This window comes from Carassius auratus, chromosome 15, assembly GCF_003368295.1.
Source record: "Carassius auratus strain Wakin chromosome 15, ASM336829v1, whole genome shotgun sequence".
Classification (NCBI taxonomy): domain Eukaryota; kingdom Metazoa; phylum Chordata; class Actinopteri; order Cypriniformes; family Cyprinidae; genus Carassius; species Carassius auratus.
The window spans coordinates 8,625,295-8,645,347 of NC_039257.1; the positions used below are offsets into that span (position 1 = coordinate 8,625,295).

At 38.2% G+C, this 20,053-nt stretch overlaps 2 protein-coding genes across 2 annotated transcripts; both read right to left on the reverse strand.

Annotated features, from left to right (window-relative positions):
• Positions 1 to 609: 609 nt before the first annotated feature.
• LOC113115526 (somatostatin-1A-like) lies at positions 610 to 2,181 on the reverse strand. Its single transcript, XM_026283112.1, has 2 exons — positions 1,918 to 2,181; positions 610 to 1,110 (listed from the first exon to the last, which is right to left on the reverse strand). The coding sequence occupies exons 1-2, from the start codon at positions 2,053 to 2,055 to the stop codon at positions 904 to 906; spliced, it is 345 nt and encodes a 114-aa protein (XP_026138897.1). The 5' UTR covers positions 2,056 to 2,181; the 3' UTR covers positions 610 to 903.
• A 15,464-nt stretch (positions 2,182 to 17,645) lies between these two features.
• LOC113115527 (somatostatin-2-like) lies at positions 17,646 to 19,186 on the reverse strand. Its single transcript, XM_026283114.1, has 2 exons — positions 18,859 to 19,186; positions 17,646 to 17,982 (listed from the first exon to the last, which is right to left on the reverse strand). The coding sequence occupies exons 1-2, from the start codon at positions 19,009 to 19,011 to the stop codon at positions 17,773 to 17,775; spliced, it is 363 nt and encodes a 120-aa protein (XP_026138899.1). The 5' UTR covers positions 19,012 to 19,186; the 3' UTR covers positions 17,646 to 17,772.
• Positions 19,187 to 20,053: the final 867 nt, after the last annotated feature.

Below are 20,053 nucleotides of genomic sequence, written 5' to 3' on the forward strand. Positions count from 1 at the left end.
AAACACTGAACATGACACGTTCATAATATAGAATGGTCGTCCCCAGTTCTGCTGGCAGTTCTCCCTGTCAATCTCACAATATGTGTTCAACCTCAACCAGGCTGCAGAGGGAGATAACACACACACACAGTGGGCAAAGGACCTGTCAGCTGGCAGGAAGACACACACAACCCCATAATTGTTTGAGAGCTTTCTTAACTGAATCTCTTTATGCTGAAGACTAAAGGTTATTAAGAGCCTCTGTGATTCACGAGCCAAATAGAGTCTCTCTCTCTCTGCTTTCACGTTCACTTTGGCTCTTAAATGGCTCTGAAAGATTTCCACACAGTGCAGGTCAGCATTAAATTACACCTTACTGATAAGCTGCCAAGATCACACCTGCCATCATTTTTTATATTTAGCATTGCATTCAACTGATTAGTGAAATAATTGCAAATATTTATTGATTATATCTATATAGAAACATATTCCTTCTCCTGGAAAGAGGTCTTCCTCTGTTATCTTTGGACGTGTTTCCAAGACTTTGGCTTTTACACACTAGAAAAATCTGTGTTTTATAAAGTGGTCTGTGTATGTTTAAGTTGGTGGGACAAAGTTGCATTATGCATTGGCTCTGAAACATAGATTTTATTCAAACAAGCAATTAAAAATAGTGACATCTGCTAAAGTACAATTAAAAGCAGATTCGCACACATCCGCAAAACATTCTTTCCGATGACACATCAATAGCCTCGAAAAACATAGTCAATGAGAGCTATCATCGTTGTTAAACGACAAATATAATTGCTTTTATTTTCTTTTATACATTTTAGATAGGGTGAAGAATACGTGAAAGACGGGAAAAGGAAACATGGAAGAGTAAAAAAAAGAATAAGTCAAAAGGAAACGGTGCGCGGTGAGAAATTAACACGACGTGAAAGTTTTCCAGAAGAAGTTCTTGCATCCGGCTTTGCGCTCGCGAGGTGCCAGCATAGGACCGGCGGCGCGCTCGAGTTCCAGACGCACTTCATCTTTCTCCACAGCGCGAGACAGATCCTCGGGCTCCAGCGCCTCGTTTTCTGCTTGCACGAGCTCTGAGAGCAAGTCTGCAAGTGTGTATCTGGCGAGTTCCTGAAGAAATCAAGAGAGAGAGAGAGAGAGAGAGAGAGAGAGAGAGACTTTAGTATGTTTGCATACTTGTTGCCAAAGGTGCACTTGATATTGTGAACTCTCTCTCAAAAAAAACGGTACAACGCTGTCACTGGACTGGTACCCGAAAGCTAAAAATTACATCTGTGTACCTTATTTGCTCCTAAATGTTACATATTAACACCTCAAATGTACATATTATGGCCTTTTGAAAGCGTACCACCCCAGTGAATGCTATTTTTCAAGAGAAGAAAGAAAAATCTAAATGCACGAAGCAATTAACCGTCTAAAAATATAGGAACTGATTTAGTTTTACATTTTTTTTAAACATTGTTTTAAATAGAGCATAAGTTTGCAACTTGTATATTTTTGCTCCATAGAAATATTTTAACTTCAGTCGGACTGACAACCGACATTCGTCATATGACTTTATTTACGTTTTATATGTAGACACAAATTTATATTCTTTAATGTTTAACGATTATGTGATATATTTTAGATATAATTTCTACTTTTTTCTGCCATGGGACGTTCTTTTTCCTTTTCTGGTTCCATTGTCATCAATTTATGTTTGTGTGAGATTATATTAATAATCAACATTATGCAAGTTTAAACGACGTTTCCAATCTCTCAATGAGTTAAGTCTCAAGACTTTGACGCTTTCGTCGATTTCAGCACCATGGACAGTGATTTTAGTTTATTTGCTTCTGGGTTGAGAACTCGATATAAAGTCATTTGTAACATATATAAAATTACAAAAACTAGTATTTTATGTATGCATTCGTTTACCTGTTTTCCAGCCGGGTTAAGGAGAGATCTCTGCAGGAGTTGGCGAAGTTTGGCGTCTGTCGGTGCTGCTGAGACGCTGCAGACGGCAAGCGCCAAGGACAGGAGCGCCAGTGCGCACTGGATACGCGTGGAGAGCATCCTTGAAAGTATTGATTTGGTAGGAAATTAAAAGAAGAGAGATGTGTCGGGTAGCGCTGCGCAAGTTGTAAGTTGCCTCTTCTATCTATTTGCGCCTTCTGTTGCAGCTCATTCCTCCAAAGTTGCCTTTTAAACGATCCGCCTGACGTCAGGAGGCGAGGGGGGTTTCCTCCGCGTGCGCTCGAGTGATGCTGAGTGACAAAGATGACACCGATTAGGGGCGTGAATCCGACTGGAGGTGAAAGGGATTAATGATCGATTTAACCTGCAATCGTCACTCCAACCCTGCACACACATACTGTATTTTTTCCTCTTTTTCAGAGTTTGTAGACACTGACCAAGTCTATACCCGCAACAAGGATAGTAAAATCTTAAATCACTAACAAAACTTAATATTTTTGAACAGTTTAAGTGGAAGGGAAATATACTATAAACAAAGTTAAGAATTTAGCACACAGTCATCTCTTAAAACACTGCATCTAGTCCTCACTAATATGTTTGTGGCTCAGAGTATGAATGAAAGATAGAGAATATAATTTCACAATATTCTGCAGGTTATGAAAAAAAGCCGTCAGAATATACAGATAACTGAATCGAACAGCAAGTCTGTGTGGGGATTTTTCAGTGACTCTTTGTACACGTTACATAATTGCGCCAGAAGCTGGCGACTCGTGATTTTTAGTGAATCTCAAACAGCGAGTCATTGAATCACTTTTCAACCGATTCGTCGGCAAATGTTGATTAATTTAGAAACGAAAACACTCATTCAACCGATTCACTCAAACTCCCGATTCATTCAGGAATTAAAATAGCGATATTATCTAATTACACATTATATTAAAAAAGTGTTTAATTGAATCATTTAGGCAACTGATTTGTTCAAACACACTGAATCGTTTAGGAATGCTATGTCACTATATTGATAAAACCTGTGTTTAGAACTTAGGCTAGTTAACTGTAAATACATTCAAAAATTTAATTTGCAAATATTAAATTTTGTTCATTTTAGTGTCATAACACACTCTTGTTATATTGCCTCATCAAAATCTGTTTAGACTATAGGCCTATAATCATAAAAGTTAACAAAAAAAATAAAATAAATAAAAATAAGTCAAGTAGAAACTGGTTTAAAACTATATAGAAATCATATTCCTAGGGCAGATTCCAGTGCTGGTTCCAAGTGGTTTCTCTGGTAATTCGCCCAGGTTAAAGACATTAATTGATGGTGGTTTGGTTTACACCGCTTCATGCGTGTGCGCATTGACGTCAAGGTTTTCTGAGAAGAGCCTCGTGTCCTACTACTTTCCCCGGGCCGGGCGGATAGTGGATCTGTTTGCCTCTTCCCTCCGTGGGGGTTCTCGGTCACCTCCGTTCTTCTAATCAAGACACAAGCGCCGATTAGGTGATGGTAATGGCCAGTCATGATCCACGCCGTGCGCGCCTTCTGATCCGTGATGTCTTAAAGGAGAACTCGTGCTAATTCCATTGAACCCATGGGGACGGTGTGACGGTCGCACCCGCTCATGGCCTGCGAACCCGGTGACTTGAGACTCGTCCGATCAGCATTATTTACGCAGTTACTATTTTTCGCACACCAGCAAGCTGCGCACGATGTTAAGTGCAAATGAATTTCAGACTAACCCTTACCGACAGTATTTTTCACAGCCTGTATTTTTCAATGCTAATTGCAGTCATGTGCTCCGAGCACACGCAGTAGCCTTTGGCGGTTGAGACTACAAACATATTTAGACACATGGCTGATGGCAATGATTTCTATTAGTGCTATAGAGTTTGGCAGAGGCCACCGAACTGCATATAGGCCTTCTAAACTCATGAATAAGTTTAGATTCACCACATTCTTGACAATACATGCAAAAATTCACAGAGACACACATAGTTAAACACAAAGGTCATGAAAGTATTTGAAAGTTGTATGAAAGTTTTTTTATTATTATTGATCAAACCAACTGGCATTTATTTTAAATAAAGAAATTATTTCACAAGGTTAGCTTTTAAATGATAAAACAACAGATATTGGCCAAAAGTGAGAAAAAAGTAGCTGTTGCAGATTATAAAATATAATGCAAAACAGCGGAAAAGTCACTTCTGAGAAAAGCGTTATTTTTTTTAGCAGATGCCACTTGGTTTTATATTTTGTTACTAATTTGATTAAAAAAAACATTAATTCATGTGCATTTTAAGCATTCAAATAAGTTCAAGTAACACTCGCAAATACAGACACTCTTACCAAGTGTTCTCCATTGGTTTAACAAACCTGCAGTGTTTTAATTAAAGCTTCGCTTTATTGAAGGCAGTTTACAATCTCATTTTCTCTTTTCTCTGTGAAATGGATGTTGGCCTTTTCTCATTATAAAGAATGTGCTGATTGAAGTTAAAATTGAGCGGCTGAAATCCTACACTGCTGCAAGAAAAGGCCTTTCTGATTAACCACACAAACCAAAGAACTTTTAATTTGTAATTTAATAAAACTAATCGCTAATCAGAATTGGGCTTCAAACAGCAGCCAACTGGTTCCCCAGTCACTTTTCTGTTTGATTATGAGTCTTACTTCAGGTTTGGGAATGTTAATTAAAGGTGCTTGCTAAGGGTGATTGCTCATACTTAGACAACAGTTGGAACACTTAATGCATGTTTCTAACCCCTAACATCAATTATTAAACTTTGGAGTATAATTTGTCCAGAGACATGAATGAGAACCCAAATTAAAAGCATTACTTTCTCTATGTAATAAACCTTGCGACTTTTACCTGTATGCTATTGCAACCTGCACTATGGTCATTCTAGGAATAGTTCACCCAAAAATGAAAATTCACTTAAAATGTATTCACCCTCCGGTCAATCATGATATAGATGAGTTTGTTTCTTTGTCAGAACAGATTTGGCTATCACTTCCTCACCAAAAAGTCCTCTGCAGTGAATGGGTGCCGTCAAAATGAGAATCTAAACAGATGAAAAAACATCACAATAATCCACAAGTAATCCACACTTCTCCAGTCCATCAATTAACATCCTGTGAAGCAAAAATCTGCATGTTTGTAAGAAACAAATCCAGCATTAAGATGTTTTTAACTTCAAACTATTGTTTTCAGCTGATACAAGTCATCTATCCATAATATTGTTTCTCTGTTGAAGTTGTCTTGTGTCATGTGAATGACTTGTGGATTATTTTTGTTTTTATCAGCTGTTTGGACTCTCATTCTGACGACACCCATTCACTGCAGTGGATCCCTTGGTGAACAAGTGAAATAATAATAAATCTCTCCAAAAATTTTTCTAATGAAGCAATTAACTCATCTACACCCTGGGTGGCCTGAGGGTGGGAAATGTTTAATCAAATTGTATTTTTTGTGTGAACATTTCCTTTCAAGCAGGTTTAATGAGAGAGAAAATGAGCTGAAGAAAAATGTGCAACAAAACAACTATTGCAAATGTTGTTGTGGAGCCCAGTGGTTAAGCAAGTATTTAACAATGATACAACAGGTGTAAAAGTAGTATCTGAGCCATATCTACTGGCCAAAATACCTTTGAGAGTTAGGGGTCATTTCTTTTCACTTGAGCTATATTGAGCAACCAGTGACTTTTAATATAATGTTTAAGCTGTGTATTCACATTCCCAGTCATCTCAATTGCAGTCGCTTGGCTAGCAGATCTAGCCAAACATCTTTGCTAATGCGTGCTCCAGAAATAAACAAATAAAAAAAAATCTCCAGTAAATGCCACATGTCTGATTACAATGGAACGATAAAAAAGCGACATATTTTAAAGACTACTTAAAACAACATAGCCAATGCATAGCAACCCAAGCATAATGGTGTTCAATTAAATCGATTGTAATTTTAATTGGAATTTATGGAGTGCGACTTTCCAGGAAACTTTGAATTTTTGAAAGAGAGAAGTTTGACTGATGAGGTGCTAATAAGGCTCATCTGTTTTACTGGCAAAGTCATTAACCTCTGTCAAACACACACACACACACACACACACACAAATACAAAATGAAGTCAGGTGCTTAGTGTCACTCCAAGTGGCCATAGCAATCTGGACACATCTGTCCATCATCTGGAAGAAGCAGTGTGGCCAGTCCACAATCACCTTAACATTCATTTGTCCAGCAGTGGTTAGAAAAATAACATTTTAAAACAAAGTCATGTCACCTGTACATATACCACAAACCCACTGTTCAATATACACATTCTCACATGCTGGAGGTGATGATGAAGTCTTTCATGGCCACCTGGCTTAGGATGATGTGTGTGTGTGTGTGTGTGTGTGTGTGTGTGTGTGTGAAGAGGAGGAAATGGGATGTGTCAAGGTGGATGTGTGGGGTTTGGGGGATGGCGGATTGCATGCTCCATTAATTTCAAGTTTAATCACATCTACTTTCCACTCATTTTACCTCCCTCCCTTAACCTTTTTCTTCTTCAATGCCATCCTGTCACCTCCCTTAACTGCTTCTCCACCTTCTTCCTTCCTTCCATAAATAAATTTACTCCAGCGTATCATTCATCATATAAATTTATTTGTAGACTAATTTGTTATCATAACTAGAAACTGAAGTAAAAGACAGACTTAGAAAGAGATCACACATAATGAAATAAATGTATTTATTATATAAATGTTTAAAGAAATCTCATTAATGATTTTATGTATCTTCATAGCTTAAAGAGTAAACTATGAAATATAAAACAAAATGTTAAATGTATGTATATATATATATATATGAAATCATTGATTAAATATATTTATTTTAATTATATATATTGAAAATAATTGCAATATGTTTGATTACTCACACATACACACACACATATATATATATTACATAAACAAATTACATTAGGATTTAGATAAAGATTTTAGATACAGAGAAGGGAAGGAGATAAAGAGAGAAGGATATGCCAACACAGATGCAGATCAGATGAATAAATGCTTTGTTTTGAATTGCATGCTCTTAAATTTATCCGTCAGGTTTCGGGCTCATCAGAGACTTGGAGGAATTACTCACCATGCCCTTTGTCCACCTCGCAGGCTTTTCCTCCTCCGCCGGCATTTTCTCTTTCCTCACTTCCACACACACACATATAAAGCGTGGAAATTTGTGTATGAAAGTGTGAAATGACTTGCAGCCACATGCATACACACACACACATAAGCTCACAGCAGAATAAGTGAACACAGAACCTGTCATTCTCACAACAAACACATGGAAATTTACCACAAACACACATAAATGCAATCCATTCATCCCTGCAATTAGACTACCAGGGTTTATTAATTTTATTATTTCAAAGAAATTGTGAATGATGATTTCCTGTGCAAAACTGTTGTGATTTTACAGTGTTGCTATGCAGTATTTAGGCCTATGCCAAATAAATCCATTGCTCAAATTTCTAACACTTGGTCTTTATGACTTGGTTCACCCACCCACTCACCGTGCAGTGTATTCTCTGTTTAATCACACAAGAGGTGAAAACTGATTGTCTATATGTATGTTTATGATAGAAGCAAATCCAAAAGCTGTAATAAAAGTAATGTATACAGAACAGCAAACTAAGCTTCTGATTAAAATAAGCTTCTGGTGTTTACTGAAATGAAATTAAGGCCAGTCTGTTCCACTGCGTTGGTGTGTTCTGTTTGCGCTTGCTATTGGTGGATGAAATCATAATTGTTCTTTTTGATTTCTTACAATCCATTCTTATCATCTCTGTCCCATCTAAAGATTTTTAATAAACTGCCAGCTAATTTTAAGAAATTACACAAAGATGAGCAAAGTTTAAATGAATCAAGCATGAGACATGTGAGTTGTTGATACATTTTTCATACTGGAAACAATCCCATAAGTCTTTTAATTATGTTAAAGGTCAACTTGCAATTTTAGGCTTTTATCTCCCTCGTTTTTCTCACATTTATGCTTGAATAGACTGAAATGCCCAATAGCAGCATCAACATAATGGCATCCTCCTTTACAACTATACATAAAAAATCATGAATACTTACAAATCTGTTGAAATCCTTTAAAAACTGGAAACTTTGTGAGGATAACTTCACAGGTGAGTTGGTTCAGTGCTCAGACACCCCAGAGCAAAACATTCATTTATTAGTAAATGATAGAAAATCTTTATCTGAGAATGAGCTTTTTAATGGCAGTTTTATTAATAAATGAAATACAGAGAGCCTAACACAAGTAAAATCAATTGCACTCTGTTTAGATTGAGTTAACTCAAATCAATGCTCATTAAGTATGAAATATGAGAAAATCTATGACACGTAGAATCAGAACAGGATGCAAAATTAGGTAAATGCTTGTTAAACATAGTGGCATTAAACGTTTAACTAATGTCATTTATAAAATATCCATTAAAATCCACCTTTGAATGCTATTTGTAAAAACATTAAAGTCTACATAATGCAAGTAAAATGGTTTTCATTTTGGAAACATAAATTGTACATTCCAGTGTCTATGCATAAAAAATGTATGTGCTATAAACCCACACTTTATGTGGGTGATTTTTCAACTAGGGGAATTTTTGCCTCTCACAGAAATGATGTTAAATAAAAATGCTTTAAAAATAAAGGATAGCTTGTTTTTAATGACTATTTAAGAGTGTTGACGTGTTCATACACAGATTTAAATAATTTTCTAGCAATAGTAAATGTATATAAATGTATATACTGTATATTTTTTTTAAATCAAGAAATATATATATATAATATGTGCATAGATATGTGTGTGTGTGTGTATACGCACAAACTTTGAAGAATACTTACTTTGCATGAAATGCTATGCAGACATTGCATTCTGTCTTTCATTGATAAAGTTAATGCTTTCTGTTAAATGTTCTGCATCCAGTATGTAGAGAACATGATTCAACATTTTGGCAGTTGTGTGAATTGTGAGCTTCAAACATTTCCCTATGATACAACATTACTCACTGTATTTCTTATCAGGCTCAAGAAAACACTCACACAGTCGCAAACAAATGGTACTGCTGTGAAGTGTTACACCCTGTGTGAGTGTGTAATAGCAGAATCAATGGTATTTAGTGATGGAGCAGTCGGGCAGAGACGAGAGAAAAGAGCACCTGGCAGCGGAATCATTCAGCATTGATATTTAAACACATCCTCGCCGAACCCCGTCTACCCACTCTCACACTGCTAATCAGCTCTTCAACTCAGACGGAGAGAACATACTGTGTGTGTGTGTGTGTGTGTGTGTGTCAATGTCTTTGAGCAGGTCAAAATGATCTCCTGAACATCTCAAAATAAATTGCTTTCAAACTTTTAATCTCCGTTTCTGTGCATCTTCTTCTTTTATGCAGCTTAAATAACACCAAATCTCTTTCTCCTGTGTCAGGAATACGAAAATGTAACCAGTTTCTGGCGCTTTTCATGCATATGCAGAATTCATGCTAATCAGCAGACATCTCCAAACTACTTTGCTTGTTTAACGAATTGCGCAATTATCCGTTTTTCGTCACATGCACTTCTTAATTGCTTAATTTATTTAGTTCCTTTTGAAGCTGTCGCTACAGTCAGACACAGTTTGCCATGATGTCACTTCCTACGGTCACCTCTGTGATTTACATATTTATTTGAATGTGATTCATACTTGCTTACATATTCCATTCTAAGGGTTCTAGAACAATGCGCTGCAAAGGCATGAAATCTCACTGTGACATCATTCTTCATTCCATTCTATTTTCCTCTTGCAGCCACTAATTGTATCCCTTAAAACTTATTGTTGATATTCGAAATGACATATAATTTTTTTCTTATGAAAATAATTTCTTCATGCCTTACAATGGGTTGAATTTTAAATCTACAACCTTAGTCTAGACTTTGTGCGTCAGAAAAAACAAGAGCGCAGCCATCTTTAGAACTTCATCTTTTGCGGTTAATCTACAGCAGTAGGGCCCAATCCTGCTCCTGGAGGGCCAATGTCCTGCAGACTGTAGCTGCAACACACTTGCCTGTAAGTTTCTAGTGAGTCTGAAAAACTTGATGAGTTTGTTCAAGTGTGTTTATTTAGGATTAAAACTGAGCTTTGCAGGAAAGTGGCCTTCTAGGAACAGGTTTAGACAACCCTGATCAATGGGGAAGTCGTGGCCTAATGGTTAGAGAGTCAGACTCCCAATCGAAAGGTTGTGAGTTGGAGTCCAGGGCCGGACGGAATTGTGGGTGGGGGGAGTGCATGTACAGTTCTCTCTCCACCTTCAATACCACGACTTAGGTGCCCTTGAGCAAGGCACTGAACCCCCAACTGCTCCCCGGGCGCCGCAGCATAAATGGCTGCCCACTGCTCCAGGTGTGTGCTCACAGTGTGTGTGTGTGTAAATGCTATCCAATGGCAAATTACAATATTGGATTAATTAAGCCATATATGCATGTTTGAAGCATTAAGTGACTTCAAGTGAAGACATTAAAAGAAGAGCGAATTACACAGTGTTGTTTACAAGTCAATGTATCAGAATGATAATGCATTTTATGTACCACTCTCTACAACGTTGCACGCATAATTAACATAATTAGCCTTTGGTGTGTTATGAAGCAGCTATAATAGTGTGTTGCTTACACAAACCATGCTCATGTTCACCATCTTAGACGGCTACCTTCTCAAAATCAACACAGAAATGCTTTGCTAATGATAAAGCCTCAGCCACAGGATTATTTACAGGTTTGTGACAGTAGGAAACAGGAACTGGTTCAAACATTTGTTTGTATACTGCAGAGCAAATGCTCAACAACGGTGTTGACTGATGAATTTCCACATGGTTTGCCTTTAAGCATATCAAAAACACCAGACAGACATGTAAACAACATTAAAAACTCATTTTACACCACTGTGGGTATTTAACAGGCACGCCAAAGAAGTTTACTTATATCCAGGGGTCCCATTCCCAAACACTTTTCAAAACAGCACGACCACCACAGATACAGGGAATCAATTCTATTTCTCAATACATTGACATCTTAGCCTTTCTTTGGCTCTCAGTACAGCCACCCGCTGTCCTATCAGTCTGTGTTAATGCATCTGTCTGCCTGTAGTATACACACGTCTGACCTTTAAGGAAATAAGAGATGTGAAACACACCTTATTCAGACTGTATTTGCAATGGTTTGCAGGCAGAACACAGAAAATACATTATCTGCTGGATGATGAAGGTCGGGTGGTCTGCCTTCCTTACTCACTCTTCCTATATCTCCCTTTCTAAAACAGCCAAACTAGCTTTTCCATAGGACAGCATGATGATTTAACAACAGAATATTTTAGCAGTGATCATAAAGTCTGCTTCAAGCATCTGTGATTTAATGTGTTTAATTTGTCGGTGTGAAGATGATGACAAAGATCCCAGACACATTATCCCACAGCCTCAGAGCACCAACATAAAATCACACTACATATGACAAATAATATAGCTGTAACAAACAAATCTCCATATTCATCGGGAAGAAGGAGGCGGGAACCGGCGCACAATCAAAACTCATTTTAATAATCAGAAATAAATACAAAACGGCGCACCAGCCCCTCACGGACGACTGGTGCGCCTAAATAAAAACCAAAACATAAAGTAATGTCCCAGGCCTGGTCCTCTCTCGTCCTTCACGGTCGTCGCTCCAGTTTTATATCCTTCCATCTCCTACGTGGGACTCGATACTAGCGGTGGGGCTCAGGTGTAGCTCATCTCCAATCACTACACCTGGCCTCACTCCTCGTTCCCACGCCTCTCGGCCCCGCCCCACTCGCCACATACCCCCATCGCCCCTCGCAGGCCGGGGGGTACTCCCGAGACTGCGCTCTACTCCCCCCCCCCCCCCCTTCCCTCCGGGGGAGACCGCTCACGGGGACCTGCGGGAACCTGGGGGTAGGACAGACGAGGCGAGAGAAAAGGAGATGGAAGGAGGAGCGACAGGGACGAGAGAGGGGAGAGAGGAAAAAAAAAAAAAATCCGGTTCCCAGACGCACTGCTGCTCGGCCCTCCACCGGCTGGGTGATCTCCTCCGCGGTGCCCGGCGGTGGCACTGGACGGCCCTCGGCGGACGGCACGACACTCCTCCGCCGCCCGGTGGACGGCGACGGCTCCTCCGATTTTGGGCAGCGGCAGGAGTCCCCCGTTCCCTGCCCCTCCGGATTCAGTCACGGAGGCGGCAGGCTCCGGCCCCCTGGCGAACGGCGCCGACTCCTCCGCTCCCTCACGGACGGCAGCCGCCCCTCCTTGTCGTGGGCGGTCGGCAGCGAGCTCGCCCGTCCCCGGCAACTCGCTCCAGCCCACCGCCTCGAGCGTCCATGGCGGCACAAACCTCGCCAGCTCGAGGGCACCGCGGATTCACCACAGCGGCGAGGGATCTTCAGCAGCGCGTCCCTCCTTCTCCCGGGCTTCGGCACCACTGTAACAAACAAATCTCCATATTCATCGGGAAGAAGGAGGCGGGAACCGGCGCACAATCAAAACTCATTTTAATAATCAGAAATAAATACAAAACGGCGCACCAGCCCCTCACGGACGACTGGTGCGCCTAAATAAAAACCAAAACATAAAGTAATGTCCCAGGCCTGGTCCTCTCTCGTCCTTCACGGTCGTCGCTCCAGTTTTATATCCTTCCATCTCCTACGTGGGACTCGATACTAGCGGTGGGGCTCAGGTGTAGCTCATCTCCAATCACTACACCTGGCCTCACTCCTCGTTCCCACGCCTCTCGGCCCCGCCCCACTCGCCACAATAGCCTTTACTGAGATACTTAAAATTGAAAAGATTACACAAAGCAGTATTAAATGCATAGCTCACACAAACACACACACAGACAATTGCTGGATATTTACTCACCCTCAGGCCACCCAAGACATAAATTAATTTGTTTGTTCATCAGAATAGATTTGGAGAAATTTACCATCACATCACTTGCTTATCAATAAATTGTTTTCAGTAAATGGGTACAGTCAGAATGAAAGTCCGAACAGCTAATAAAAACATCACAATAATTCATAAGAGATCAACATGATTCCAATCCATTTACTAACATATTGTTAGTAGAAAAAGTGGAAAAGCTGCATATTTGCAAGAAACAAATCCATCATTAAGGTGTTTTAATTTTTTTTCTGGCCAAATTACGAGTCCAATAATCCATAACAGTGAAGAAACAAACTCATCATTCCATATGGCCTCAGGGTGAGTACATTTTTTCAAATGTTCATTTTATTTCATTTTATATTCCTGAAAATATAGATATCTGCATGTAAAATAGTTCAGTTTTATGTATCAAAAATATGTTATTCTATTTCCATTATGACACATCATTAATAAGGTACTGGTGACTCAAAAACAAAGCATTCATTCATAATGTTAGCCTCATCTTTATAAATGTGCCCATTAGCATGATAATATTTCAAATAAAAAAACCTTCAGAAAAGTATCAAGATCAGTGTGCGAGAAAACAACAGTTGTCATCACTTAAAAATGAGCTCATCACTTGGCTATACAGGAGAGCAGCAAAGTATCTGAGAAAGACGTATGACAAAAACTTTAGCAAGTACACTAAAAACTACAACACATCACATCTGGTTAATTTCTTTCTTTCTTTCTTTGTCAAAAAATATCTCACTGACCCTCAAATTAGCCATTTTTTATATACAGAAACACCCCAACACAATAAAGGAGTCCTCCAAAGTGTTTTAATGATGGAGGAAAACATATAGCCGTTCAGATGAAGCAGTTGAGTACAGTCCGGCTTCGGTTTACCCTATGAGTCACTGAGGAGGTAGAACTTTAAGCGAGTTTAAATGGGGATTTGGAGGCAGAAGTGGACATATTTGTGCTGGCTCATTTCTCTAATGTTTTTTTCCCTGCTGATGGTGCAGTGTGCTGGTAATGAAGTTAATTTAATGTCGGTGTAAAATGATTAGGAGGCGACGCTTTTTAACTGCCTCGCGCGGAACACTTTCTTACTAGATACAGGACCTCATTAGAACTTTGCTGCGGTAGGAAACTTTCAAATAACATGCATAATTGAAGTTCTTTCCGGTAATACCGATAAAACAATTAGCTATGATAAAAGCCACGTACCAGTATTTCCTAGCGTAACTGTACCCTGGCCCTGCCCTTTGATGAATCTTCAGTGTCATGCCAATAAACCACATTTTATCTGAGTTGAGAATCTGAGAGTTCGCAGTCTAAGTTGAATGTTATGTCATAAAAGACCACGTATCGAGCAAGATGTCCCGTGGACTGCAATGCTACACATATACAGTAAACACAACATGACTAGAGTTGTTTGATTCTCAAGCATATGACTCTAATGAGCCGGTTCTTTTTAGTGAATCAAAAACATACAACGCAACTTGTGTAGTCCTATTTACGAAATGACTCTTATGAGACTTTAGCTTCTTTTTAGTAAAAGAAAACCATACAGTGCGACCAGTGTAAACTTATTCACAAACAAACTTTTAAGACTTTTAAAATTATTATTACATGTAAAACTGGTAAAAAAAAAAAAAAAAAAAAAAAAAAAACAATATGTATAGGCTGAATGGACTTTGGATAAAAGTGTCTGCTAAATGCATGATTCTGAATCAAGACATATTTCAATATAGCCTCCATATATCTATGGAGCTATCTCCATAGATATTATGCTACTTTATTTATTCAAATTGATTAATTTAACTATTGATACAATTGTTGGTCTTTTGAACTATCCCTTCAAATGTTTTGGCCTGAGAGAATCAGAGAATCAGATACATGAGTTCAGTCATGTATTCTCAGTATTAGTTGCCAGGGTGTGATGTAATAGACCTCTGACCAAGCCACTGTTTGTCATCAGTTCAGTCAGCGTCCATCAGCATCAGAGCACATGAAACCATACACAACACACACATGCTAGAGAGATCGTGATAGGTGGCCTAGCAGTGGGAAGAATGTTAAATGAAGTTTAATGGGATGAATGGTAGGGAGTGTTTAAGGCCTCAAAGGCTAATGGACCAGCTCAGTGTGTGCAGACAGCATGCTGGTCTTCTCAAAGCACACATAAACACTCAACGCACAGAAGCCGTGCTGTGTGTCTCTCTCTCTCTCTCTCAAATGGATGAGTGATTGTGATTTGTGTTGTTTGAATAATTATTTGATGATTGCAGACTAATGATTCTGTTAAGACCACTCACATGTATGTAATCACACTTACTCACACACATTTATCAAAATATTTATCTAAATAAGAACGTAACAAACTTATACATTTATAACATTTATTATTATTATGAATAGTTATTATTACAACTATCTATCTATTTATCTATCCATCCATCCATCTTACCTATTGACTTAATCATATTAATCATATTGAAAAATAATATTCTAATCATAAAATATAGTGATTCATAATAATAATGATTAATAATAATTCTATTACTACTACTAATGATAATAAATGTGTAATTAGTATTATTATTAATAGTTAAAATTTGTACTCTTAATAATAATAATAATAATAATCAACTAATTAGTATTATTATTAATAATTAAAAGACAAAATAATGACTACAGACAAACCCTAAATTTAAAAAATGGCAATAAAAATACCTGCATTTTATAATTAAATTATGCTGTTTGGCAACTGCAAACAGATTATAGTTAGGTTAATGAACTTATAATATATATATTTTTTATAAATATATTATTTATATTGTACTTTAGCATAATAAATGCTAAAAATGAATTAAGCCCCCAGAGGAGGTTCTGTAAAATTTAATCTAATTTAAAAAATAACATCAAATAAAATAAAAACATGTTGTAGTTTAAAGAATTTTTTTAACTGTCTCTGAAAAGCCGGTATTATTTAAATTGCTTTTGGCTTTTGCATCAGCTTAACAGCAGTTTGGCAGCATAACATTGCAACATTTGCAAATATTTGTACTAAACATTAACAAAATTAAATATGTCTCCATAAGAAACAACAGTTGGTTGTGGGCAGGCAGTGAGAGCCAATAAAGAGATATGGACCAGCTGACATGATGACTCATTACATTCAATGTGGCATGACTAATTGGTTTGATTGACAGCTGCAGATACAGTGGCCAGTATATCTCCATCTGACCAGACTCAAATAAAAATAGTTAAGTAACAAAATACCATATATAAGCTGCACTGCAATGAATTGAAATATCTTTGGCTCTGTGCCAGTTTTCCTTCACTTATTTTTGCATGCTGAGGGGATCGTGAAAGACAGTAATGAGTCTTTTGTTCAGAGAGCGTGACACGTCACTGGCTTTGCTAGAGCTGTGTGGACAGAGAAGATACACTCAATTCATGCTTTGGGCCTATTGTCGTCCACATAACAGAGGGATTGTGGGATATTTGTGTTTTGTTTTAGCTGGATGATGGGAATTATGGGGGAATAACATGGAAAATCTTTGTGCGGGTCTGTGTGCATGAGAGAGATAGGGCTATTATTCCTAATCTCTCCTTCCTATCTAGACCGAAAATATAATTACCCTTTAATGGCTCTTATAGCTCTTTTAAAAAATATATAATTAGAAAGTATATACTAATATTTATTACATTATATATATATATATATATATATATACAGTCTGACACCTTGTTAAGATTTCTGGGGTCATTTACTTTTGCTCTCCATTTCAACAAATTTTTATTAGGAGAAATTAAATATTTTATTTTGATTGTAAAAATCTTAAAATAAAATAAAAAATCCTTCTGCACTCATGGTTTACAATGGCTCAAACAATAAGCTTTAGAAAATGTCACACACACACACACACACACACACTACCCTCATACCAAATGGTTATTCTAATGCAAGCTTGTCAGGTAATAAGAGTGTAAGAATGATGTGTAGCCTAAACCTCTACACACACACACATACACAGTGAAAATGTGTGTAGCCTTGGTAAACAAAGCAGCAGAGAACCATTCATAATGCCTGACGAAGTCTCGCTAATCAAACAGTCCAGATGTGCTGAAATATTTGCTGTGCTTTCAGGATCATAATTAAATGACAATTACAACTGACTAACAGCCTTTTCCACCCTGTCTGCGCGGTCGTGCGCGAGCCTCAAGGGATGGAGCTGGAGTCATGGAGCAATGTCTGTTTTCACAGCTAATAACACGCTAACGAAGAACACATCAGACTGGAGTGTGTGCGCGAGAGAGAGCGAGAGAGCAAATGATGCGTGTGGGTTGTTTGTTCTCTTCATAGATGTTCCGTCAGTCATGCGTGCTCTTCTGAAGATGAGGACACGTGGCTTTTAATGGCGGAAAGGTGGACGGGGCATCTACAAACATTCAGAACAGAATCTTTTTTCGTTGCTCTCTCTCCTTTGTCATTCTAAATCATATTGGTATGTCGTGCCTCTCACAAAGTTTAATAGAACGGAATGATCCCTAATGCTTGTTAATTGCCACTAATCACCATTGTGACATCACATAAACAAACACACGCATATCAATAATGCTAATGTTCTCTCACAAATATAGTGCAAAGAACAGATAGCATTCTAAATGTTGGCTATAGTATACCATAATATCATTCACAACAAAAATTTCTTTTATTTTTATTCTTTATTTAGAATTTTATTAACTTACAATCAATCGATCGACTAACATAACCAATTAACTTGTGGTTTGATCACAGCAGTTAGCTTAGCAAGAGATTCAAGAAGGTGTTAATTGGCATTTTCAAGTGAGGGCCTTAGCAGGAAGTGAAGCCTTTCCAGTAGAAGTTTTTGCATCCTGCTTTGCGTTCCCGAGCGGGCAGGTGGTTTGAGCTTTCCACCGACCGTTCTAGCTCCACGCGCAGGTCCTCGTTTTCACCTGCCGTTGAAACGTCAGCCTCGCGCATCTCCATTTCAGGCATGGAAAGCAGGGAAAGGAACTCCTCTACATCTTTCTTAGTCCAGTCCTGAGAGAAATGTTAAGACATGAAAAATGGGATCAATATTTCAGTTAATTTCCCCCCTTTCAATTGGAGAATAATGGTGCACATTCTTTTAGATCAAGGTATACATGAGGTAACCGAGGCTAAGGGAGAAAAACCATTTTGTATTTATAGGATATTGTGTGTTTTGATTAGAACTAAATGCATTCAGTTAATTCAGAGTTCCTGTATAGTAAAAGATAATGCATTTACTTGCCAAGACATAAATGAGAAAAACAGAGGGTCATTTAGAATTGTGTGTAGGCTACGCGAGTGAGAGAGAGAGAGAGAGAGAGAGAGAGATAGACTGGAAGTAATGATGTGTTCCTATAGAATTAGATGGGGATTGTAGTAATTTCCCACTAAATATCTATTAAATGCAAAATGAACTAGAGCATTAAACAAACTGAGGATTTCTGCAACTTGAAACTGAAATATATGGGTCCGATTGCTTTGTTTAAAGGAAAGTCCATCCAAAAATGTAGTGAAATTCTCATTATTTACTCACCTTTATATCATCCTATTAAATCCTATTGACATAACTACATCTTTAGAAAAGAAAAAATATATTTTTGTCCATACAATGAAATCAATGAGGTCCAATGTTTTGAATTCCATTGACTTTGAATTTACGGACAAAAACAGTAGAAATACTTATTTTGTGTTCTGCAGAAAAAAAGTCAGTCAGTACCTGTTTGGAGTGATATGAGGGTGAGTAAATAACAAACTATTTATTATTCATTATAGATGAATGGGAGTTTGCAATGCATGACAGCCTTAAAAATGCAGACAATGGAAAACCAGATGCTAGCTGATAAATACAGGCCCCAGATTTCATGTTAATGTTAGTTTGAGACTCACCTGTGTAGCCTCTCCAATCGCTCTTGCTCTCTGCATTAGTCTGCGATGGCGGAAGTCCAGGTCCGGCTCTAGCTGAGAATTTGCACTGCGGCCACATAGCATAAGGGACAGACCCAACAGGGCCAAATAACACTGCAGCTCACACAGTCTCATCTCAAACCTCTGTCTTTTCCGTTCACCGAGTGTCTGGTCGTAGCTGTGTTTCTGGTTCTGGTCCCTCGGAAATCCCAAGCGCTCTTTTTAAACTCTCCTTCCACTCATACGGTTGACTGACAGCTGCCCAGGTTGCTGGGTGATAGCGGATTGTGATGTCATAAAGCATTTAGATACTTCTGGTCCCACACTAATGGGAAACACTCTCATTTAGATAACGCAAATGAACGAATTGCGACTTGACAATGGGGGCTACAATAAAAGCATTAGCCTGAATGGATTCGGGTTTGTTCAGCTAATCTAAAACAAATACAACAGAGAAATGCCTGGGTGTGCGTCTCGGTCGCTCTGAAGCACACATGCCGTGGCAGAAGCGAAGAATAAAAGCCTTTATAAACTTAATTGATTCTGAATGAAGAGTTTAATGTGTGTTTCTTGAAGTGTTAACTCAAGAAGTACAAGCGTTTGTGCTGTTGGGAACATCTTCCATTCGCACTGTAAGAGATAAATGAATGAATTTAATTATAAGTGAACTCTGAATTAACTTTAAAAGCACCGATGAAAGATACAGTGGCAGCTGTGATATGGATTAGAAAACAAAGCCCAAACATAATAAATATTTACAGTAGAAGACATTATTATACTAGGACAAGTATCACTGCTCATATGGACCCTTAAACCCCTCAAACCATATTTTGAGACCAGATTTATAATTTAATGGAATTGGGCTCTTTTAATACATGCTAGCAAGCAACCATATGCAGCCTTGAATCTAAAGATTACAAAAGGTTTTCATAGCAATGCCATAGAAGAACTATTAGAATAATTGAAGAATATGATGGTGGTAGGCCTTTTGGACTTTGGCTAGTAAGTAACCACTTAGCAACCAACCAGAATACCCTAGCAACAGTATGACATTGCCCTGCCAACCATCCTAAAAAAATAACCATTTTTGGTTTCCCAGCATTCTTAAAAGTAAAGGCGCTTCACGATGCCACAGAAGAATCTTTTTGGTCTAAATGGTTCCATAAAGAACCTTTAA

Excerpts from the sequence above, each read along its gene's own strand:
- LOC113115526 (XM_026283112.1), bottom strand. The coding sequence starts at position 2,055 with ATGCTCTCCACGCGTATCCAGTGCGCACTGGCGCTCCTGTCCTTGGCG. Across the intron at positions 1,111-1,917 it reads TTAACCCGGCTGGAAAACAG|GAACTCGCCAGATACACACT; the intron begins GTAAACGAATGC and ends TGATTTCTTCAG.
- LOC113115527 (XM_026283114.1), bottom strand. The coding sequence starts at position 19,011 with ATGAGACTGTGTGAGCTGCAGTGTTATTTGGCCCTGTTGGGTCTGTCC. Across the intron at positions 17,983-18,858 it reads CGATTGGAGAGGCTACACAG|GACTGGACTAAGAAAGATGT; the intron begins GTGAGTCTCAAA and ends CATTTCTCTCAG.